The sequence below is a fragment of the Drechmeria coniospora genome, chromosome 03 (genome assembly GCF_001625195.1).
Source record: "Drechmeria coniospora strain ARSEF 6962 chromosome 03, whole genome shotgun sequence".
NCBI lineage: Eukaryota > Fungi > Ascomycota > Sordariomycetes > Hypocreales > Ophiocordycipitaceae > Drechmeria > Drechmeria coniospora.
In genome coordinates this window covers 8,405,540-8,429,003 of record NC_054391.1, presented here as the reverse complement: position 1 = coordinate 8,429,003, position 23,464 = coordinate 8,405,540, and the positions used below count along the sequence as shown (strand labels likewise).

At 54.8% G+C, this 23,464-nt stretch overlaps 7 protein-coding genes across 7 annotated transcripts; 4 read left to right on the top strand and 3 right to left on the bottom strand.

Annotated features, from left to right (window-relative positions):
* Positions 1 to 5: 5 nt before the first annotated feature.
* Positions 6 to 2,852, top strand: DCS_07934 (dynamin-2; the record flags this gene model as incomplete). Its single annotated transcript, XM_040805217.1, has 4 exons — positions 6 to 302; positions 389 to 784; positions 867 to 2,471; positions 2,541 to 2,852. 4 exons carry the CDS (start codon positions 6 to 8, stop codon positions 2,850 to 2,852), a joined length of 2,610 nt encoding a protein of 869 aa, XP_040655321.1.
* Positions 2,853 to 3,986: 1,134 nt separating this feature from the next.
* Positions 3,987 to 6,655, bottom strand: DCS_07933 (uncharacterized protein; the record flags this gene model as incomplete). Its single annotated transcript, XM_040805216.1, has 4 exons — positions 3,987 to 4,103; positions 4,161 to 5,324; positions 5,379 to 6,393; positions 6,534 to 6,655. 4 exons carry the CDS (start codon positions 6,653 to 6,655, stop codon positions 3,987 to 3,989), a joined length of 2,418 nt encoding a protein of 805 aa, XP_040655320.1.
* Positions 6,656 to 8,647: 1,992 nt separating this feature from the next.
* DCS_07932 (monothiol glutaredoxin-4) lies at positions 8,648 to 9,485 on the bottom strand (the record flags this gene model as incomplete). The annotated part of the gene is made up of 2 exons (XM_040805215.1): positions 8,648 to 8,725; positions 8,784 to 9,485. 2 exons carry the CDS (start codon positions 9,483 to 9,485, stop codon positions 8,648 to 8,650), a joined length of 780 nt encoding a protein of 259 aa, XP_040655319.1.
* A 1,791-nt stretch (positions 9,486 to 11,276) lies between these two features.
* DCS_07931 (LIM domain protein) lies at positions 11,277 to 13,655 on the top strand (the record flags this gene model as incomplete). The annotated part of the gene is made up of 2 exons (XM_040805214.1): positions 11,277 to 11,352; positions 11,461 to 13,655. The coding sequence occupies 2 exons, from the start codon at positions 11,277 to 11,279 to the stop codon at positions 13,653 to 13,655; spliced, it is 2,271 nt and encodes a 756-aa protein (XP_040655318.1).
* A 424-nt stretch (positions 13,656 to 14,079) lies between these two features.
* On the bottom strand, positions 14,080 to 14,463 carry DCS_07930 (uncharacterized protein; the record flags this gene model as incomplete). The annotated part of the gene is made up of 2 exons (XM_040805213.1): positions 14,080 to 14,151; positions 14,227 to 14,463. The coding sequence occupies 2 exons, from the start codon at positions 14,461 to 14,463 to the stop codon at positions 14,080 to 14,082; spliced, it is 309 nt and encodes a 102-aa protein (XP_040655317.1).
* A 2,520-nt stretch (positions 14,464 to 16,983) lies between these two features.
* Positions 16,984 to 19,880, top strand: DCS_07929 (nuclear pore complex protein; the record flags this gene model as incomplete). The annotated part of the gene is made up of 4 exons (XM_040805212.1): positions 16,984 to 19,003; positions 19,060 to 19,327; positions 19,380 to 19,489; positions 19,552 to 19,880. The coding sequence occupies 4 exons, from the start codon at positions 16,984 to 16,986 to the stop codon at positions 19,878 to 19,880; spliced, it is 2,727 nt and encodes a 908-aa protein (XP_040655316.1).
* Positions 19,881 to 21,963: 2,083 nt separating this feature from the next.
* DCS_07928 (vacuolar H+-ATPase V1 sector, subunit C) lies at positions 21,964 to 23,455 on the top strand (the record flags this gene model as incomplete). The annotated part of the gene is made up of 5 exons (XM_040805211.1): positions 21,964 to 22,258; positions 22,326 to 22,420; positions 22,479 to 22,570; positions 22,642 to 23,134; positions 23,249 to 23,455. 5 exons carry the CDS (start codon positions 21,964 to 21,966, stop codon positions 23,453 to 23,455), a joined length of 1,182 nt encoding a protein of 393 aa, XP_040655315.1.
* Positions 23,456 to 23,464: the final 9 nt, after the last annotated feature.

Below are 23,464 nucleotides of genomic sequence, written 5' to 3'. Positions count from 1 at the left end.
AGCGCATGAAGAGGCACCAACGCCAACGCGCCTTCATCACAAGGGCCAAGGCCGACACGCTCCCAGGCTTGCCAAAGCACGGATCGACGACGATCTACGCCCACGTCAACAACCACATCCAGCCACAACATCACAGCGTCCTCTTTGTCCTCTTCCTCGCGGATCGCCTGTCCATCTCTCCTTTTCGTCTCGTCCTCGCCGCCATGGCTGCCCTTGGCGATGATCTCCTGAGCACCGTCAACAAGCTGCAGGATTTGGTCTTCAACACCATCGGCAGCGACTCCCTCGACCTGCCGCAGATCGTAAGTGACGCTCCTGGCGGGTCTTTTGGGGGACGCGCAAGGAGGTTGTTTACCCGAATGTACTCTAATGTCATGGCCCTCGGCAGGTCGTCGTCGGTTCTCAATCGGCTGGCAAATCATCGGTCCTCGAGAACATTGTTGGCCGAGATTTTCTTCCCCGTGGAAGCGGCATCTGCACCAGGCGGCCTCTAATACTCCAGCTCATCAACGTACCGGAGGACGAAGCCTCATCTGCGGGTTTCTCCCATGACGCCTACCGATCGCCCGCCGCCGCCGCCGCACAACGGTACGAGTGGGCTGAGTTCCACCACATTCCCAATCGAAGATTCACCGATTTTTCCGACGTCAAGCGCGAGATCGAAAACGAGACGTCTCGGGTCGCCGGTGCGAACAAGGGCATCAACAGGCAGCCCATCAACCTCAAGATCTTCTCCCCCAGCGTCTTGAATTTGACCCTCGTCGACCTTCCTGGCTTGACAAAGGTTCCCGCTGCTCGCCCCCTCTCCTCCCCGTTGGGTTATCGAGAGTGACGAGAGCAAGACGCTGATTGTGATCGTGACCCAGGTACCCATCGGTGACCAGCCGAGCGACATTGAGAAGCAGACGAGGAACCTCATCTCGGAATACATCGCCAAGCCCAACAGTCTGATCCTCGCCGTCTCGCCTGCCAATGTTGACATTGTCAATTCGGAGGCCTTGAAACTCGCCCGCCATGTGGACCCTCTTGGCCGAAGGACCATCGGTGTCCTCACCAAGCTCGACCTGATGGATCACGGCACCAACGCCCTCGACATCCTGTCCGGTCGCGTCTACCCTCTGAAGCTCGGCTTCATCGGTGTCGTCAACCGGTCGCAGCAGGACATTCAGGGCAGCAAGCCGATGGACGAGGCGCTGCAGGCGGAGACGGACTTTTTCAAGCATCACCCCGCCTACAGGAACATCTCGAACCGGTGCGGCACCCAATTCTTGGCCAAGACGCTCAACACGACGCTCATGTCCCACATTCGAGACCGCCTTCCCGACATCAAGGCCCGTCTGAACACGCTCATGGGTCAGACCCAGCAGGATCTTGCCAGCTACGGCGACATGCACTTCAGCGGCAAGGAGCACCGCGGCTCGCTCATCCTGCAGCAGATGACGCGCTTCGCAAACTCGTTCATCTCCTCCATCGACGGTACCTCGGCCGAGATCTCGACCAAGGAGCTCTGTGGCGGTGCGCGCATCTACTACATCTTCAACTCTGTTTTCGGCAGTTCCCTCGAAACCATCGATCCGACCTCCAACCTGACGGCCCTGGACATCCGCACCGCCATCCGCAACTCCACCGGACCGCGCCCGAGCCTCTTCGTTCCGGAAATGGCCTTTGACCTTTTGGTGAAGCCGCAGATCAAGCTTCTGGAGATCCCCAGTCAGCGCTGCGTCGAGCTCGTGTACGAGGAGCTCATCAAGATCTGCCACACCTGTGGCTCTACCGAGCTCTCCAGGTTCCCGAGGTTACAGGCCAGGCTCATCGAGACGGTGTCGGACCTGCTCCGCGAGCGGCTCGGTCCTTGCTCCAGCTATGTCGAGTCTCTCATCTCCATCCAGCGTGCGTACATCAACACGAACCACCCCAACTTCCTCGGCGCCGCCGCAGCCATGAGCAACGTCGTCAGCGCCAAGCAGGAGCGCGAACGCAAGCGGCTTCTCCAGGAGGAGCGCGAGCGGCGCGAGAAACGCCGGCTCAAGGAGCTCGGCCCCAACGGCACGAACCCGACCGAGGACGGCGAGGAGAGTCTCGGCGCGGAAAAGGGAGACGTCGGCGCCCGCAGGAACGGCGCAAAGGGCGCGCGAAGCCTGTCACCCGCCGTCAACGAAAACGCTCACGGCGGTCTCGCGGCCGCCGTCAACGGAATCCGTTCACACTCTCCTTCCCGCCTCAACGGCCAACAAGGCCTAGGGGGGGCCAGGGACACGTTTCTGAACTATTTCTTCGGGAAAGAGGGTCTCTCTCCGTCCAACCTGCCCGCGTCGTCCCCGCACGCAGCTGGCGCCAGGCACAGAGAGGCACCAGAACCCGGCTATGCGCATGGTCTGCGTCGGGAGGACAAGATGGTTCTACGATCGCCCCCGTCACGGGATGACGAGTTCGAGCCTGTCGGGCGAAGCTACGGATTAGCATCCCACTTTGTACGTCTCCACCCTTACCATGCTCTCCGGCAAGGGACGGAGAAGGACGGTTACTGACCAACGCAATAGGGCGAGTCGAACGAGCCAGCCATGACGGACCGCGAGGCCATGGAGACGGAGCTTATCCGGGCCCTCATCTCATCCTACTTCAACATTGTCCGCGAGTCCATCGCCGACCAGGTTCCCAAGGCTGTCATGCATCTGCTCGTCAATTTCTGCAAAGACGTGGTGCAGAATCGTCTTGTCAGCGAGCTGTACAAGGAAGCCTTGTTCGAGGAGCTGCTGTACGAGGACGACGGCGTCAAGAAGGAACGCGAGAAGTGCGAGCTGCTGCTGCAGACGTACCGAGAGGCGGCGAAGATTATCGGCGAGGTACTGTAAATGTAAAAATGGTGCGCTTCTTGCATTGGCATGGTCCTGTTTCCTTCAGGCGTCCAGCCATCCAGCAACCCTCCTCCCCCCTCCTTATGGACGTGGTAACGAGCCGAGCAATGGATGGATGGATGGATGGATGGATGGATGCGTAAACGAACGAATGAGCCTTGTTTTTTCAGCTGTGTGTGTAAGCGTGCGCCAGGGAAAAGAGATTGATAGACGGATGGCGCCTGAGCTCGGCCTCGATTGTCACCCACCGTGTTTCGTCACTTCGGCCACGTTTTGTTGCAATCATTACGATGCCATCCGCTTGTCAATCACACATCACCTCACTCCGGATAGGGTAGGCGTCAAGGGGGAAGCAGAGGATTTGGATGGCAGTCCTGTGTATATTCGTCGACTCGTCGTTGTCTCCCCTCATTACCTCCTTTTATCAATCCAATTGTGTCCAACCACTCGTGCTGTTGCTGTTCTGGGAGCTGCCTCACGATGGCCACGGCCAAACCCCCATCTCAACCTGGAACGAACGGCGGTGGGACGTGAGGGTTGTATAGGTGGACGACCACCGAACCTCCGAGGCATGGCCGCGGAGTGTTACTTGATACGGAGGACGAACACACATGCCATGAAATCTTGGCCTCAGGATGCCACCTGACGAATGTCCTCGCACCTTCACTACTAAACAGCTGCTTCGGCCGGCCCTCGCGGGTTTCCTTGCTCCACTCACGGTACAGTAACTGGTCATAATCTTCACGTATCTCGGGCCAGTGTGCTTGGAAGGAAGGCATGTTCTGTTTCCACTGCGAGTACGTCCAACAACGTGGTGGATCCGACAATTGTATCGTTCACAATGACAAGTCGTTGGTGATACATCCAACGTTCAGATTCAGCGCAGCGGGTGGGTAGTGCTGTCATGCTTCCTGCTCCCATCGAATCCATCCCGTGCCAGCCTATGCTCTGACAATAGTCGCATCATTCGAACACAGTGAGGGCATGCCCGCATCTCCAATGAAGCCTTTTCGTCTCAGCATCGCAAATGGGAAGAGGGTTCTTCGAATGGACGTCATTGATGCCACCGGCTTGTAGGATGCGAAATCCTCATCCGAGTTGTTTTGCCGTCACCAGCACATCTTTTTTACGTTACTGCGCATTCATTCCACCTGGTTCTTGTGGAGACGATTCATCGCCCGTCCCGTATATCTGGAAGCTTTGGTCGGCACCCCAGTTTGCCATTTGCGTGTAGTTCTCGAATGCGTTCTGTTCCTGTCAGCGCCTGGTATTACAGTGCAAGTCACCACCGGATTGGTCTCTTACCCAGTCAAAATTCGTCGGCAAATCGGCCGCAGTGCCAAACCTGCTGCCGGGACTCGTAAACATGAACAGCGGTGACGCGGCATCATCGAGACCCCCTGCCTGCCCAAGGTTCATGTCAGGCGGTGGCAAGTTAAAATCCATTCCCATAAAGGTGCTGCTATTTGGATTCGAGAAGGTGCCAATTCCGGGACCAAAGGTAGAAAACCCTTCCGGGGTAGCGAGGTCTTGAGCCATGGCCGGGGTTTGGTCCGTGACGTTGGCGCTTCGGCCGACCGGGTCGGTCCTCGGCATGGATCCGTTCGCGCCTTGTGCGGGATTCTGCAGCTTCTGCAGCATGATCTCCATGACCTTGGAGGCCTTGAATGCCTCCATGGACGTATCCGCGAGACTCTTCCAAATGACCGTGGCGTCCTCCAACGTGCCGATCATTCTGGTGCGTTCATCTCGAGTCCAGAGAAAGGCTCCTTCGTGGTCCTGTCGTGTCCCGAGCTGCGTCGCCATGTTGTCATAGTGCAAATCCAGCACGATGAGCATGGCAGGTAATATGAACTCCTTCGTCGCCGTGCTCTTGACATACCAAGCGACAGATCGGAGCCGGCCGTTGTTCTGGGACTCGCGATAGAGCATGTGAAGATGATCCATGGCATGCAGGGAAGCCTCGATGGCGCTGCGTCGCGAATGCGCATACCTTGGGTTCTGCCGCGCCCTGCATATATACTTGCGATGAAGCAAGCACAGGATCTTCTGAAAGAGAGTGTCGATGTTGAACCTCGCAAGGATGAGCGTGACGGGATCCTGACAACGTTCTAGCGGGACAACCTTGAGGTGAGGCGGCAGCTCCTGCATCACCTGACGTAGCTTCGCATCGAACCGGATGATCTCGTCATATGGAACGTGGCTGCCAACCTTGCTGGTAGTCTGAAGAATGTTCCCCAGCTCGTTGCAGAGGCGAGCCTTGCAAATCATGTAGGAGATGGGCGTTGGCTCGGTGCTCGGCCGAGGCGGCGGTAGCTCCGCTATGCCAGGGTGGAAATCGTCGTCCAGTATGTTGTTGGGCAGATTCGTATCGCAGTCATGCTCGTATATCATGCTCGGAAGCGAGACTTGGTGCGAGAAAATGACATCGGACATTCGAACCAACGCCCAGGTCCTTCGTCTCATCTCCTGCCATCGGTGAGCCACGTGCAAGCCGAGGCCGGGTCAAGGGAACTAACTTACTGCTTGAAAGGGCGTGAGGGAGGGGAACCATTTTGCATCGCGGTGGTAGCCCATGCGAAATGCAATCCTCGTAATCAAGGAGACGATCAACCACAGGCCCAGATCAGCATCCCACCTGGATGAGTACTCCCCAAACACGTGGAGCACCATGGTTTCGACCGTGTACTCGACGGGTTTTGTATAGTCCGCCCTGATGAGGCACTGGGCCGTTCGCAACCGGAAGCTCGAGGCAAGCTCGAGGGTCCGACCTTTCCATTCCGGGGGTTCGTCACCAACCTTGTGGTAGCTCAGCATGGCGAGGCAGAGTATGGAGTAGAGAAGGCCCAGCCACATGACGGGCGTCTTGGATGGATCCTGGTAATGGGTGCGAAGCTGTTGCAGAAACGTCGGTTTGTGGATGATGCTGACGGTATTGTCCATGGAGTTGAAATAGCGGCTGCATAAATGGAGCACGCTGGACTTGGATGGCAGCTCGGCACGGATTTCGAGCTCCGAAGCGGGAACGGCGCCCAGCAGAAGGGTCGGGCCTTCACGGGCCGTCATGGGCTTGGACGACCGAACGCGCTCGTAGCTCGATTCGAGCTCTTTCTTGTGGCTGAGGAAGTAGTTTTTCACCTCAGATATGTCTGCGAGGATCAGGTGCCAGTTTTCCTGCCCGATGTACAAGGACTTTCCCTTGTCGGCGTCAACTTTCAGCACCCCCAACGATGTTGCCAGACTGTCTTCGTCGCTCTCGTCATCCGGCACCATTTCCACTTCACGATCGAGCTTGGCCGAGGAGCCGCTGTCGTTTATGGAGTGCGGAGCGGAGGCAGGGTCGCTCGCGCGTGTGTTGGATGTGAAATCGACGTTGGCGCCGTTGTGCATCAGCGAAAGCACGAGGCCCTCCAGGCGGTCGATGCGGTTTTGCATATCATCCGGACTCGAATCAGCCCGGTTCTGGCTCTTCTTGCGAGACAGCGGCGCTGCATAAGAACAGGACGGCGTATCCGTGCCCTCGCGCTTCATGCAGTTGCTGCACGGGTGATTTCGGTCACATTTCCTGCAGCTTGGTCAGGACGGGCCAGCGGAGACACCGGCAGGTACAACGCACAATCTGGCGACAGGTCAGAGGTGAAGCGGAGAAGGAGGAAAGAGTGAGTGTTATGCACGCACTTTCTCGTCCGGCAAGGATAGCAGCTTAGCGGTACTCGGTTTCTCTTCCTGACGACTCGGAACTGCTCCTCTGGGGAACGTCCTCCGGTAGACGAGTTTGTGGAAGGCGGTGTGGGCGTCATCGTGAGTGCGAGGGAGGGTGGCCGAAGAAGGTCGTGAGGATCCGTCGATGTCTGAACGGTTCAGGGTGAAGCGTTGCCGCATGGACGAGACTCGATCAGGATCTGGACGGCGTCGAGAGGCGCAACTGAGAACTCGACAAATACAATGTGCCGGCGACTCGAAGGCGGTGCTTTACTGTTAGGGCGCCCAATCGTGATTCGCCAGTAGTGTGGGCGAGTTCTTGGCCCTCCTCTTCATGCGTGTCTGGTTATCAACAGACACGAAGATTGATGGCACTTGGTGGGAGACCTGATGGAGTGTATGGAATGGAACAACACCGAAGGCAAGGTCGGAAGGTAGCTAGCTATATGGAGAAATAACCGATTCAGCCAGGTTGAACAAACTCCTCTCCGCAGGGTCGTCCCCACCTACTAAGTGTGCTAAAGGGTGGGCAAAAATGAAGGTAAGATGAAACGGGGAGTGGAAGGGAGTACGAGGAAAAGGTCGGATGTCATCATGATCGAAGTCGGCCAAGGGTGGGGTGGACGTCAGTTCCCAAGTCCAGCACTTACATGTACTGTGTACTTGCACATGTACACTCACAGCACTTGCAACCCTACCTAATTGTAGTAACAACGCTGTATTCAATTGGGGTGTTTTCACATAATCGCGGGCACATAAAACAGTATCTGAACCCTCCCTGCTAGAAGCAGGAAGGCTCCGTGGACTAGCTCACAGGCGGCCAGATGCTAACCAAACCAGGCCGATTTTCCCTCTAAACTCCGCAGCGGAAATCATTATCTATCGCAGTGAAAGATGCGTCTTATCTAGGTAAGCACTTTCGCTTCCCATCATGTCCAAGCATATGGTTCGGATTGCAAAAAGTCCTTCCCGCTCTCCAGGGCCTCCGGTAGAAATAATTCATTTCGGAAGCCGACGCCGCACTTCCGGAGTTGCCGGCCTTCTCTGAACGAGGCCGTTAGCAGCAAGCCATTAGGGCTTGTAAGTGTGCGTTACGGAGCAAGTACGTGCATGTTAAGTCTGGAAAACGCCGTAGTACATGTACACACACTACTCTCTAATTTCCTCAACACTGGTCGATGAGTCATAGCACTCTTAAGTACACCAAATACGACTAATGCAGGTCGCAAGACATGGATGGAGCAAGGCGACAATTTTGCCAAACAACCGGTCCAGGAACCAAACCAAGGAGTATATCCATCTTTACGTCCTTCCGCTCCCTACGCGCTTTACCGTACCGTCAACCGACCCCCATTTTGATGAATTCTAGCTAGAGATCTCCCGTAGACATGACGGCTTCCATCGTAGCTTGTCGATTGCGTTGCTTTCAACACGTGAACTATCAGTGCTGTGGTGTGGTCGCGTCAACGAGAAGAGACGATTGGGCCGCGTCAGGAGGTACATATTTGAGCAGAGGGTAAGACGCTTCTCGTCCCTGACTACCCGCTCCCTTGGAGCAAGCAACACTACCGCTAAACAATAACTGAACCCGGTGAGATCTTCAACCCATTTCCACCCTCTGCGAGCCACGCTGGTATGCAGATGCAAAAGGGGCTTGCCACATGACAGTGTAGCTGGCGCGCCTAGACTATATCCGAATCCTTCGCAGCATGGCATATCGATAGTCTCGGTTAATTTCGTGACATCAAGGCTAAAATCGGAGTCAAATATCAGAAATGGCATACAACTGTCTTCGTCACGTCGTCCGCTGTCCGCCCCTGGAGCTACCAGCGCGGCAGGCACCCCTCTACATCGACATGGTCAGCCATTCGTCTGTGTGATGCGGCGAACAACTCGGCCATCATCAATATTCGCAAGGGCCTTCTGTATGACACCGGCACATATTCTTGTTCCTGCTGTGGCAAGGCAGGGCTTGGGAGGGATGCGAATGCCCACCCCCTGTAGGCTCTGTTTCCGGTCTTCGTCGAAAGTTCCGTGAAAAACAAGCGAATCGGTAAGCGCGCGACGCCCGCATCGTCGTCCATCCTGACTCATGGTGCCATGGCGTCAGAGCCGTTGACGGCGAAGGGCTTGAAGAGGTCCGCATTGTTCCCGAGCTCCTCCTTGACCTAGTTCCCGTGTCAGCCACGCTTGCGTGAGTTGGGGCAGCATCCCCGCGTCACATACAATATCCAGGCCACCGATGAGTTCCCCGTCCACCCACAGCTGGGGGTAGGTTGGCCACTCGGCGTACTCCTTCAGTCCCTGCCGAACCTCGTCATCGGCGAGGATGTTAAAGAAGCCGTACTTGACGGAATCCTCTCGCAAGATGCCCACCAACTGCCGAGAGAATCCGCACTGCGGAGAGCTCGGTGTCCCTTTCATGAAGAGCATGACTGGCGCGGCCTTGACGAGATCTTCCAAGCGCTTGAACAGTTCCTCCTTCTGCTTCACCGGATCCGCAGGGGTTTCGTCCTTCTTGCTGTCCCCGTTCGGCTGCTCGATGCCGTTCGCCGCACCCTCGATGGAGGACGCATTTATGCCAGGTTGCATATGGGTCTCGATGGCTGTCCGGACCTTGACTGCACTGCTGCCGCTGACCGACTCGATGACTCGGCCGTTCCTCTGCAGGACCAAAAAGGGAACGGCGGTGACATTGTACATCTCGCTGACATCGCTCAGCTTCTCTGCATCGATCGACACCCACACGCTGCTCGGCGGCTCGGAAACCGGGTGTTCGGATGCAAGTGTCGCGAGCACCGTCGCCATCTGGGCACACGGCGCGGCCCATGGAGTATGGAAGGAGACGATGAGGAGGGTAGTGGCGGGTATCGAGGATACCAGTTGCTCCCACTGGGAGAAACTGGTGATTTCTGTAATCTTCGACATGGCGGGATGGTAAACCTAGTATGGTTGCTGAAGAAGGCGATGTAGTCTCATGCAGTATGAACAAAACTAGACCATGAATGAATCGAGATCACGCGGCTGCGCGGCGGGTGTTGGGCTCAAGTTGGGTCAAAAATTGGCGGGGCGATTTTCAACGTGAATGGCAGCCTCTGAAGCGAGACATTACCAAGCACAGTGCCAGCTGACTGGCTGCGGGGTAAGTTAAGTCATTGAACGGACCACTTCGACCAATGCTTTACAAACTTACGGAGTACAGTACAGTATTTTCTTGAAAGTGAACCATACATACAGTACACCTACCAACTGTAAGTACTGTACGGAGTAAGTAAGTACTCATCTGATTGAAACTGTACAGTAATATATTATCGAAAGCGTGGCTACGCCGAAGATGCAAGGAAAATAACATTACTATTTTGTAAATATCTCTGCATTTATGATGTCAATAATCTTCATTTGAAGTGACGAGCTCTTCATACAAGAAAAAAATATTATCAAGTTTGTTCTCCCGTTATGTGCAAGTAAGCGTCGGTGTAAATGTGCTTGCCGCCTGGTGCCTAGTGTCAGCCCGATGCCTTCAGCACTGGAGTTTTTCACGGCGACCCATACCCACCCTAGACCCTCCATCCGTACCAATGTCGCTCTAGCACTCGGTGCTCCCCATGTTCTTGGTAGCCCTTTGCACTGACTGCTACGTGCAGACGCAAAATGAGTACTTTTGGTAGCCCAGGAAAGTTGCCATCGACACGGCCAACCCCGTAAGTGATCGAGGCCATGGTCGAATCTCACTAGAGTCTAACGTTCGTTGTGCGCTCGTCGACAGACCACAGCGTGGCAGTTTTCCGCTGGACCATGACGGTCAGTTCTGCAAATGAACCAGGCCACCCCCATCACCTTCCAAGCTAATGTCATCCACGCGCAGGCGAATGCAAGCAGGTCATGACCGAATACCTGGCGTGCATGAAAAAGGTGGGCGGCGTGAACGAAGGCGAATGCAGAGACTTTGCCAAAGCATATCTTGCCTGCAGAATGGACCGGTAGGCCAGTACCACGAGATTGGGCTACCTGGGCAAATGCTGACAATTACACAAGGAACTTGATGGCCAGGGATGATTTTAAGAATTTGGGTTTTGCCAAGCCAGATCCTCCCTCATCGAAAGCCCCCCAAGCGTCGGAGCCCGAGAAGGGAGTCAAGGGCGAGCTTCGATGGTAACAGACATGCACATCGTGCATGGTTCATTGCCCGTGGCCGTTTGTGGCACTTGGGACACCAATATCGCCGAACCTTAGACTTCCTCCCCTCCTCCTTGCGATTAAAATAAGGAGTAAAAATCAGCGGGAATTCATGCCCAGAGCCGCAAGTAACGATGCACCCATAAATGAGCAAGGATTCAATGAATGATCAATTTACGCCTCACTACCGGTTCATTGCGTGACGTGTCGCTGATGCAATGCACGAATCGCCATGGTTGCCCGCTCGGGCTTTGGTTGTCCAGCCAACGACATGGGTGACACTCCCCCACTCCCCCAGCCAGCGCCGTCATTCCCGTAAATACCATCACGGCCACCACAGTTTGCTGCCCAACAAGTCCACCTACCTGCCTGCCTGCCCAATTCACACGAGCCTGACTGCACGTACATACCTACACTCCCAGTCTACCTAGCGCCGCCCATCGTTTGCAATCGTCGCTGTCCCACGGCCACGACAGAGTTGCATCTTGCTCGTACTTTGCCTTGGCATTTTCGCTCCTTTCTCCGACAACCTCGTCGAGGACGATGAAGAAGTCAACAGATGCGAAGACGCGAAGGGCGTCACCGCCCTCGTCTTCATATATGACGGATGATCAGTTTGGTAGGCCAAGCAGATGAGGTTTCCGAGTCCGTCTTCGCAAAACTAGAGGCTGACAACGCTTCGCCACGACAGCCAACTATTTGTCAGGCCTACGCTCAAATCGTACAGCGCGCCCCGGCGGTGCTAGGCCAATACCGCTACAAACCCGTCTCAAGGGCGATGGCTGCGATGTCGACATCTCTTCCGCCCCCTCTAGCATTCACAAGCACCAAGATGCTATTTCATATGCACCAAACGTTGCCCCTCTCGGTAGCCCGCCCCGGCTGTCTAGCGTGAGCACTCGCCGTCACGACTACTACACAACACACCAAATTGCTCCGTTAAAGCCTTCCGACGTTGTGCCTACGGCTACCTATATGGAGAGCGGCCAGAGGTGGATGGAAAGGGAGGAGGCCGTCTCCCTCCGTGATGCTATGGATATGATGGGCATTCGAGAAGGCATCAAGAACGGCACTCGTACCGAGGACGACCTCTACAACGCTGCTCTGAACGAAGCGTCAGAGCTCGTGTGGGAACATCAGCACGGCATTAAACCTCGCCAAGCAGATGGGCCATATCGCTACAGACCGCATCTTCAAAAGAACAGCTACGCGCACGCTCGTACCTCGACTATTGGCGTGAACAGGCATGAGGTTGCTAGGCCGAGTAGCGATGTGGACTCGCCTTCCGACTCCGACATGTTGGCGGAAGGAAATGACCTATCTCAGGCTCATAAGCAAGTCTTGAGCGCAAACCAGTCCGCTGCGGGAACCAGAACGAGCCTGAAGCCAAGACCTCTCGGGGGTGTTCCAGTCTCCATGCGGCGCACAAGCCTGAAGAGAAACATTAGTGGTGAAGTCGAGCGCCCTTTCTCAGGAGATCAAATTTGGGAGGAGCCGGAGACGTCCACGTCGGGAGTTTCCGTTTCAACATCCCGGCAGTCATTCGACAATCGTCCAAAAGCGGTCCCTACGATAAGCGATGAGGCATCTCGGAAGCTTTATAACCGAATTGATATATATCGAAACCCCCCCTCACAGTCGCGCAACCCCCAGTACACGAAGAACACTCCATCTTTACAATCAAAGTCTGAACTGGCGGGAGAGCGGAAGAACGGGATCGAAGTCCGAAGTAATGATATTCGTGCGGCCACCAGCAGAAAGTTAAAGGATCGCAGCTCCAAACTACCGGAGCCTTCGGCCGTCAGCAACAGCCCTGGACGGCCGATTGTAAGCTTCAACGCGAACTGGAAAGCCCCGGATGAGTATGCTGATATCACCACAGCCCAGGCGCCAAAGTCCAAGGCGCAAGCTCCTTCAAGCTTCCACCATGTGGGCGTCCCTTCTATCGTGGTGGAGGGGGATGGTCCCTCACAACTACGGGAAAACGTACGTTCAGGCATGCCGTCAGCCACTGTAGCCAAATCGAAGGAGGCGGAAAATAGGCCATCACCGGGAAGCGACGTACCCACCATCATCCTGAATGAATCGTCTGGCAGCAACCCCGTCCCCGTTATCGTGACACCAGACGAGAAGCCAGTTGGCAGCGTGCGCCCGCTGCCGAGTCGCACCAACCCAGGTCGAAGCCAAAGGCCTCAGGACAACAGGCCTCGGGACAACCGGCCACCACGGCCCAGATCCGATGGCCGTGTGAACGCAACGTGCCATGAGTGTGGCTTTGCGATCGAAGGGCGATGTATTGCGCTAGCGACGCAAGAACGATTCCATCCGCAGTGCTTCCGCTGCTTTTCCTGCGGAACGGGACTGGAAGCGATGGAGATAAGCCCTGAACCTGATGATGTTCGCGCCGAACGTATAGAGAGGATCCGGCGACGCGATGCCGGGGAGGTCTTGGAGGAGCTGGAAGGAACAACGATGGCGGAGGATGGTGATGATCGACTGCGCTTCTACTGCCACTTGGACTGGCACGAGCTCTTCGCACCGCGATGCAAACACTGCACAACGCCGATTATGGGAGAGCACATCGTAGCCCTCGGTCAGCACTGGCACTACGGCCACTTCTTCTGCGCCGAATGCGGCGATCCCTTCGAGAACGGCATGACGCACATCGAAAAGGACGGGTACGCTTGGTGCTTGAAGTGCCAGACACAGCGTACGGAACGACGGGCGCCCAAGTGTCAGAAATGCAAAATGGCCGTCGTTGGGCAGTACATCAAAGCGCTCGGCAGCGACTGGCACGAGCATTGTTTCCGATGCGCCGAGTGCAGCGGAAGTTTCGACGATGGACAGGTCTTCCCGAAGGAGGTGCTGGGGTCTACGGTTGTGCTCTGCACGGCTTGTCGGGCACGAGAACTGAAGGCGTGATCTGCGTTGAAAAGGGTGTAGGTGCAGGTACGAGTGTAGGCGTTGAGGCTGGTACTGGTGCTGGCTCTTTTACTTCCCCAATCACGACAGGGAGGGTCTGTGTAGTTCTGCGTTGCCTCTATGCGAAAAGCGATACACCTCTATTTTTCACTCATGTTCGCCAGCCACATAGATGGTATGCATGATGGATGTAATGCGATGGCCGGACGAGGACAAGATCGAGGACTGTTGTTGGTCTCCTGAATGGCTATCCGCAAACTACCCACCGGCCTCACCCACCGTTCTTTTGTCTCCGGCGTATACAACCTGCAGGATAAGGGCAGTATCCCACATTCGTGAAACAAGCTGGAGGCCCCGATGCTATGTACTGCCCGTGCCAGATGGGGTACATGGCCAGCATTTATCCTTCGTCTCCTCTTCGTGACTATGCAAGCGCAGCGCAGCCGCCGACCTGCTCCTGATGCACCTCGAGCGTATCTCCATCTGTCATCTCGAGCTACATGCCGACCGTTAGCTCAGATGCTTCGTCCGAGCCCGTTCCCTTGTTTGATGTGCGACGAGGGAAACCTACCGCGTCGGGCGTGTCTGTTGGCTGCACCCGAGTGCCGTCGAAGAGAAAGCGGACGGAGGTGATGCTCTTGCCTTGTCGCTCACAGAACGCGTTCATGAGCTTCTCAAGCTTCGTGCTCCGCTTGATCTTGAAAAAGACTTCATTGTTGTTGTCCGTCACCTTGATGTTCAGGTGCTCGCTGTTGGCAGGTGCCTCCTGCTGATCAGGCGCTGGCACGCCGTCGTTCTCGGCTGACATGATGGTACTTCTGCAGCGTGATTTGCGTCACGTCTTCGTTCTCGACTTTGGCGGTATGGACGATGCGCAACCAGCCGGGATGACGCGCGGCTTGCGTGGAGGGAGATGGAAGAGGGAAGAGAGACAGAAAAGGCTAAAGTGGTGAGTCGAAGGCGAAATGGTTAAAGTTGGTCTCTCTCGCCGGCCCCAGACGCCAGCGGAATGGCGGCAGAACGGAGGGTGGGGGCGAAGGGTACAAATTCAGGAGGAGGGAGCAAGGCGACAAGGTCGTAGGGAACGGGACTGGGACCGGAACTAGGAACGAAGGGTGTGGCAGTCCAGACCCGAGGCGGGTGGCGAGTGGTTATGCGTGCCCTGGCCGCTTCAACCACGACCTTGATTACGAGTTTACGCGACCCAACAAAGCATGAGCGCGAATGCTGCATGTGTCAGATGACTCGGAGCCTCAGCGAACAACAAGCGGGCGGTGGTGGTCGGTCGCTCGCTGACATCTGCTGAAGCAGCGAAGGGCACCGCTGTGCCAAATGGCCAACCGGCCACCGTCGGTGCACACTGTACTCCGTACTGTCAACTACTGAGGTACTGCTATAGCCTAAGTACCTAGTAGTAATTATTTACCTGCATATTACGGAGTACTAGGTAAGTAAATGTATAGGCAAGCGCCTACTTGGAAGTAATAAGTAATACATACTATTCGTAGGTGGTTGGTGCTGTATTAGTACCTGTTTTCCTCAATGGTATTATTAAGTTGCCTTGGTAGAGGTCAGTAACTAAGGAAGTCCAAGTACGGTAAATGGCTCGTTGGCAACAAGTAACCATTGGTAGGTATGTCCTAAGTAACATGGTGTGCAAGTACAGTACGAGTACTCCGTACGGAGTACTTACTTACAGTACTCCGCACAATGCTGGGCACATCATCTCCTTTCTCTAGCGTTTGTGAGCACTTGCTCGCTCGATTCCCTTTTCCTCACCCACTGGACCTGTGGTTATTCATGAGGGGAGAGGAGAAACCAAATTCGCCATGGTGCATCTTCCTCTTTGATCGCCTCTTGCCCTGCCGAGCTCTCGATGTTGATTGTGCAAGCAGAAGCAGGAAGAACCTTTGCCAAAAAGTGACGCCGAAGGGAAGGCATCCTGTCAACCCTACGCAGTACGTGGAGTCCCCGTCACTACTTCCCTCTGGCCCTTGCCCGTGCGAATCTCATCACGCTGCGGATGTTCACGCACCTGTGGTCTCGGTGAACAATGCGAGCACATATGTTAATAGCGAGAGAAATCAAAGTGCGCCATTCAAGGTATGAAACGCTGTCGTACAGCCTTGCTTACATTCTATCGATTGCCTGATGGGCCGCTGACCTGAGCACGCCTTTGCAGCTTGCCTGGCTCGCAACAACTACAACGAGACCAAGTGTCAGGACGCCGTCAACGCGCTCTACAAGTGCTGCGAGGCCTTTTACGAGAGGCACGGTAGCGATGCCACGAGCCCAAGTTGCCCCAAGCCCAGCATACTACGGCTGAGGATGAACGAGTCCAGGGAGGGGAAATAGGCAAACACGATTGTCGTTCTCCTTGTTTCAATGCATCGTATCGCACCATGAACCTGTCTATAACTGTGTATGTACCGCTCTTCTTGCTCTATCCGCCGGCATCGCGTAAACTTTGGCAACGTAAGTGAAGGGCGCTGAATTTCTTCTAGGCGATCATTGAGCGCGCGAGAGGTCCTCGTGGAACCTGAACAAGAATTGAATGGTCTTGTTCCGAGACTCTAATATGAATGCCGATGACATTATGTTGAAGAAGAAGAAACATTTTCAAGAGCGAGAAAATTTGTTCCCACAAGACATCGCTCCACGGCTTGGCGCATTTCGGTGAAGTGCTTTTGTTGCATATCACTGTATGCGGGGAATCGGGGTGGCCTAGTGGTAAGTAATCTGTGCTGTATTACAGGTCAGCACCCCTGTAATTACCGTACTCTGAAAGTCGATATTATTAATATACAAGTACTCCGTACGGAGTACGGAGTACCCGCAGTCCTCATTATACAATACAGCTACTTAGTAATACGGAGTACTTGTGCGGTAAAAGGGTGCGGCAGACTGCAGCAACGATGGCAGCAAAAACCATTGGACAGCTTGACCAACCACACGCGCTGGTGGGGCCCTCAGGCTCTGCGCTAGTGACTGAATTCTGGGTGGGCAGGAGGCGAAGGTTCCATTGAACCTGGCCAGACCTTGCCTAGTACATACAATTCACTCTCATCAGCAAAACAGTAACAATACTCGGTGATATATCGACCGGCGCGTCTCAGGCGTCCACAAATCTTCCACCACAGACGAATTCATTTTGACTGGCCGAGGGCCATGCGGACGGTCTCCAAGCTCGCGTCAAGGTAAGGACAATTGACGGCCCAGCCTCGCCGGTCAGGGATCGTCAACGAGAGGTTTGCCCAAGCTCGATCGTGCGACCGACATCGACCCTGCAGGGCATCCTTTGCCTCGTCACCGCCTTTGTTTCCGTGCCATGATGTCTACAAAGGTAGACAACGAGGAGCTTAATGCTATCAGCCCGGGGCCAGAAGTCGAAGAGTTCGCCCATGCTCTGGACGCCTGCCTTGTGCCTGGGTTGAGCGTGGCCGAGAAAAGGGCCCGAGTTCTTGACCTGCCACGAAAATACCATGAGATTGCAACCCAACGACTTATCCAGAAGAAGAGCCCGCAAGACGGACGAAATGACGCCGACATGGATGTTGACGAGCAGGAACCCCCTGTGACAGACGCCAAACAACGTGAAGAAATATCACAGCTGGAAATGGAGGTGCAAACCTGGGATCTTTTCCGAAGACTGCTCCCCTTGCGATATTGCGAATCTCGGCCGAGAAATTCGCACCTGTTTTCGGTGCAACCGGCCAAGGAGACTAAATCGCAGACCTTGCCCGAGTTCATCGACACCGACCCCATCTTCACGGAGCGTCGTGCCGTGCTTCGGTGGCTGCAAACGAACGCATCAAGCGGTCCGGATATCGACGAGCTGGTGCGCGAATTGCAGCAAAACGCCGACAGGGGGGACATCATCGCCCATGGCTGGCTTCACACTCGCTCCAAGATCAAGCTGAGGAAAAGCATGACGGCATGGCCGCATCTTTTGGAACGTCAGTCCACGAACGTGACGAGCTCTCACGTCGGCTCCGGGGGAGTACCGCTCATCACTCACCTCGACCCCGACGCCCCCACGCGACAAGACCGCAAGCTTGAGCCTCAGGACGAGTATTTTGAGCGAGCCATTTGGTTGGGCTGCTTTGAACACCTTCGCCGCGGCAGCTCCCTCGCGTCGATTCGCGAATGGTGTCAGGAACGGACGGAAATGTGGAGGGCTGTGTCGATGTCCGCCATGCTCCTGCCTGCGGAGGGCCAGGAGTCCCCCGAAGGCGCGCCCCCGGCCTCCATTGCGCTGTGGCGACGCATGTGCCTGAGCCTTGCTCGAAATGGCGGCACTGATAATTACGAGCGCGCCGTGTACGGCTTGCTGTCGGGTGATGTTCAAAGCGTGGAGAAGGTGGCCCGAAGCTGGGACGATGTTTTGTTTGCCCACTACAATGCCTTGCTTCGAAGCCAGGCGGACACTTTCCTGCTGGGGCATTGCCCGCCTGAAATGGCATCCAGTTTGGCGCAGTCCTTCCCATCCTCTGAAGCCGTTCAGCTCCACGGCGACGGTGACACCGTCGAGAGGCGGCTGATTGCCTCGCTGGAATGCCAGAGCAGCACGATGGAGGAAGCTCTTGAACCGAACAAGGCTCTTCAGGCCGCGTTGATCGCCAACGACATTGATCGTCACCTGTACGAGCAGGCACTCATCATGGCCGAGCACGCCAACAAGGACAGACCCTCGCGCCTTCTCCCTCGGCCGTCGCCCAGCAACCTGAACATCGCCCGGAGAAAGTTCTTCGGCCTCGACCAGCACGATGGAATACGACTCGTCGCCCACATCTACGTCGTCATTGCTCTCTTGCGGCAGTTGGATGAGCTGGAGGGCGAGCATTTGGCATCGTCGTCCAACGCGCTCTGGCGTTCTGGCCAGGAAAACATCCTCGCAGGATACACCGATTTCCTGGCACTCGCCAAGACGGAAGAGCTAATCCCCCTGTACTGCTCCATCCTCCAACCTCCCCGGCAGTATGACGTCCTGAGCTGGAACATGATTGACGAGCAGGATCCGGAGAAGCGAATCTTGCAGTTGAAGTTGATCAACCGGGTTGGCATCGATGTCCTCAAGTTTACGGAGACGCTGGCGAAGCTCGTCTACGACGATCTCGACCACCGCGGTTCGAGCGTCGGCGTCACCGAGACCTTCACCATCCTCTTGGACGGATCGTCAACGGCACGGTATGGACGGGGCATCCAGGCCGACTTCCTGGGCGATGACGAGGCAATCATTTCCCCCAAGGATGAGCGAATGATCCGATCGTTGGAATGGCTGCTTCAGGTGCAGGCTGCCTGGCCCGAAGTCCTGCGCATGGGCGTTCAGGTGTACAAGTACTTCTTCCGTGCGTGGCCACAGCTCCCGTACTTCTGCTTAAATCCAGGCTGATCTTCCCGATAGGCAACAAACGTCTCCTTGCGGCGCGAAAACTGATGGAGCGGGTGCAATTCGACATCATCTGGCAGAATGTCACCGACCAGCAAACGCCAGATTGGTCCTTGCATGAGACCGTCGATTTCTGGGCCCAGCAACTCAACCAAGGTGGCATCGTGGGCGTGCGTCCAGAGGAAGTCGCCCTAAACGTACGCATCTTCCGCGAACTGGAGTGCCTGGCCAAGGCGCTAGATGGATTGGAGACGGTGGGATCCTTGATGGAACTCTCTGCTGAGTACGTGTAGACCTCTCTGCCGAGGCTTGTCACCCCATTAACGAGACAATAGGGCTCCGTCCGGCGATCGAAAATTCTGGACCGGAGTGGGCGATGCCGTCAAGGTCCTGAAGGAGAGGATGCAGCCTTTGCTTGGCGGCTGGCTGTTGACTGGTACTGACAGTATGCCCCCACATCTATTCGAGGATCCTCGTAACGAGTTGCAGTTGCTAACACCGCCGCAGACAGTGACGAGGAGCTCGCAGCGCTGCGACAGACGTACCTCCCAGAGACCATCTTGTCATTCATCAGCGGTTTACATTACGCAGGCACGGGCCTCTCTCGAGACAATCTGCTGGATTGCATGGAATTAGCGAGCGTCATAGCTGAGCGGAATTCGGACTTGGCCCAAACTTTTGTCAAGGCCGGCCGCATGACGGAACTGGTCGAAGCCCTGGCTGCATGCAGCAAGGCCCTGGCAGTTGCATCGACGGAGAAGAGGGCGATCAGCTCGAGCAACAAGAAACTTCGGGAAATGGGGTGGTCTCGCAACCTTTGGGCTATCCAGCAATAATGGAAGGCCGACTGACGGACCTGAACTATTGTACATTGCTGGGCTCGGCGGCCAAGGAATGATGCATGCAGTAACTGCGCAGGCCTATCATGCAGACAGAGCTGGACACGTATCCAGCAAATCATTGGTGGAATTGAGATACCCCGCGAAAGCAAATAGAACCAATAGCACTTGGCTAGCAGCTGCATTTGTACGTCTCATCTCATCATACGCCGTCGGCACTGGATGATCGCTTTGATACCGTGATATTGTTGTCGATACGAAATGACTTGAACCATTCTTGGATGCAACAGCACTTGAGGTAACGTCCTTCCCTCTATCCTCGCCTGCTAGTTGTCTCCAGATAGGGCGACCTCCTCCTATAGTGCCGCCCTTGGCACTGATATCTGTAGCGTTCCTGCTTTGGGGATGAAGGCAGAAGCTATGGATTTGCAGGCAGTTTACAAATTTTAGTGTGTGACATTGTCTTGCAATCCAACCCCCCCCCCCCCCCCCCCCCCAAACTCCTTCACCGATAGTAGCGCTCTCTATACAGTATCAACTATTTCTTTGCTACCGATACCTTTCTGGCGATGTATTGTTCAGAAGAGGGCTTGAAAAATCGCTGGCATCAACCTGCGCCTGAGAAACCGGGCCGCCGCCGATTTCATCCCACCCTGAGAGTGGCACTTCATGATTTAGACTCGGATAGTGAGTACATTCTATACGCATATAGAGCAGATATAGCAGATATCTGGTTCAGCCAATAACATATTGCTTATACAATAAGAAGTTCTGAAGCTCCTACTAGTATTTCTTTTAACCCTGGGCTGGATTTTTCGCAGCTGAGTTGCTGCGTCCTCGCTTCGAGGGGCTTCATTGCTCCCACTTGCCAAGGCTGAGCTCCTGGTCTCACGGCCTTGGGGACCGCGATCTTCCAGCGTAGAAGCTCCTTTGCCAATTCTCGGAAAGATCGTCGACAGCCTCTGCCGAAACGTTGCTCGGGATGTCCCTGACATCCATTTCCCATTCTTCGGGGTTTGTGCTATTTTCCGACTATCTAGGAGGAGATGGGTAGCTGGTAGTACGTATGGAGGCAGTGACTACTTTACGTATTTAGGTATTCATCCTTGGGATCCTTCACCTTCTACGGAGCAGTCGGAAAGTTCCTCTATCTCATAGTTACGCGTCCAACTACGTGGAGATCCCTGCTTGTGTCCTTCCCTTCGTTCATGCCTGCTGGTTGTCTCCGGGGGGTTCATAGTAGATAATAAGTTGGTGCATCATGTAGTATTATACAATAAAGAATAATACAATATTAAACCATGATCTATATAAAAAGTCTATACTCCATACTTACCTTGTATTGTCAAACACCACTTGTGTAGGTAGTGCCGCGTAACGTAGAGTGAGGTGGTCTGAGTGCTGGTAGCAGTTGCATACTGCAAGTATAGAGCGCTGAGGGTAGCTCAGGGAATGATGGCGGGGTCATATACAGTACCTACAGAACTTACTTAAGTACAGTAATAAGTACTTACTTACAGAGTACACCTCGCATTGGTCTCTGAGGATCCCCCGTCTCTAAACCTAATATAGGAGGCCTAGTCACATGACCAATAAACTCTTCGGTACAGTATATGGCTTGACATGTGTCAAGAATTTGTTTTGTTATTTCCTTTATTCAGATATCATATGTATAGAAATATCTCGCAGAGATGCTACATCAGTATTGTTATCCACGTCGTCTTTATTCCAATTCTGTTGAGACTGTTGTGCTCTGCTGGCAAATAATACATGTATACACAGTGCTTCAGCGTTGGCTTTAATGGATCTCACCAGCTAGGGACTAGCTCACAACCTTGCTGGTGCTCTAGGCTAGTGCTCCTGTTTATACGGGGGTTCCGTCCAAGTACAACTAAGTACAGTAGGTTGGTGCTGCCATTGAAGACCCGATTTATTTCTAGGTTGTGACGACAGGTGGAGAAAGCAAGTCCATCATCACTGCTCCTCCTCTCTACGTCTACACTTGGGCCTCCCGTCATCTCTCGTTCCTCTCCCCTTCTATTCCCCTCCTCGTCGAGGCGCTGAGCCAGCAACGTTTGACATGTCGACCAAGTATGCAGTGCTCTCGCTGCCCCTCGGTGTCTTCGACTCGAGTGATCGCAACGATGCGGTCCCAACGCTTAGCGCCATCATAACTCCTGATACCGGCATAGTAGTACCATTCAGCATCCCGGACTTCAAGATTGGCACCCTTGATGGCCTCGTCCAGCAGGCTGACGACCTCGCAAAACTCGAGGCGTCGTGCCAAGCCGTCGTGGCCAAGGTTGCCGATTCGCTACGTCAGGTGCTCAACAATGACGAGGAGCGGCTTGCTTCCTATAAGATGGTCAATGACAGTGAGTGGAGTCATCGCTTCCTCTCTGCCGATTGGATCAACGATAGTTGTTGACTGCATCTGCGTAGAGCCGACGGACCACTACATTCGCAACTTTGGCTGGAACAAGATGCGGTACCGAGCCGACAAACCTCTGGGCGAGCTCATTGACGTGTTGCAAAAGGTACGAACAAATCGACGGGGTCGTGTGCTAGGCTAAGCATGCCGACGTGGCTACATAGGAGCTGGTCACGGTGGACAACGATGTCAAAACCAAGTTCAGCCAGTACAATTCCGCCAAAACGAACTTGGCCGCACTTCAAAGACGTCAGACGTGAGTGAGGACGACTGTTCCACCATATAAAATTCTCAACTAACTCGACGAGTTTTTCTTGTTGGAGATAGTGGCAACCTTGCCACCAAGTCTTTGACCCCTGTCGTGGACCCCAGGCTCCTCCTGCAAGATTCCGAGTATCTCGAAACGCATCTCATAGCGGTTCCGACAAACGCGAGGAAGGAGTTTCTTCAGAAATACGAGACAATAGCTCCCATGGTTGTTCCCCGCTCAGCCGTCGAGATTACTCACGATGATGAATTCACGTTGTTCGCGACGGCGACCTTCAAGAAGTATAGTGCCGAGTTCACCCAGAAATGCAGGGAGCAGAAGTGGACGCCGCGCCAGTACACATATGTTCAGGGTGGACTAGAAGAAGAACAGCGCGAGCTGGACAAGGTGGCCAATGAGGAGCGCAAGCTTTGCGGCGAAGCCTTGCGCATGGGACGATCTGGGTGGAGCGAGAGCGTCATGATCTGGGTTCATGTGCTGACACTGAGGGTGTTTGTCGAGGCGGTCCTGCGTTACGGCCTGCCGCTTGATTATGTGACAATTCTGGTCAAGGTAACAATCTCTCTCATCCTCAGGCTCCGTCGGAGCAAATTGGCAATTGCTGCCTGAGCTGCACTCACTCATCCTCCTTTTCTGGCCGAGATTGACTTACACTCTGACCGCTAGACAACGTCGAAGCTCACTCCCAAAGTCAGAGCCGCCCTCGACCGACAGTACTCGCACCTGGGAGGCAATGCGTTTGGCCGCGACAAACGCGGAAAGATCACCAAAGACGACGCCGCCATGAGCTCTGAGATGGCTGCTGCTGGGCTGGGAACAGGAGAAGGCCACGAATACACAGCGTATGTCTACTATGAGGTGGAATTTCCTTGACGCGACGGA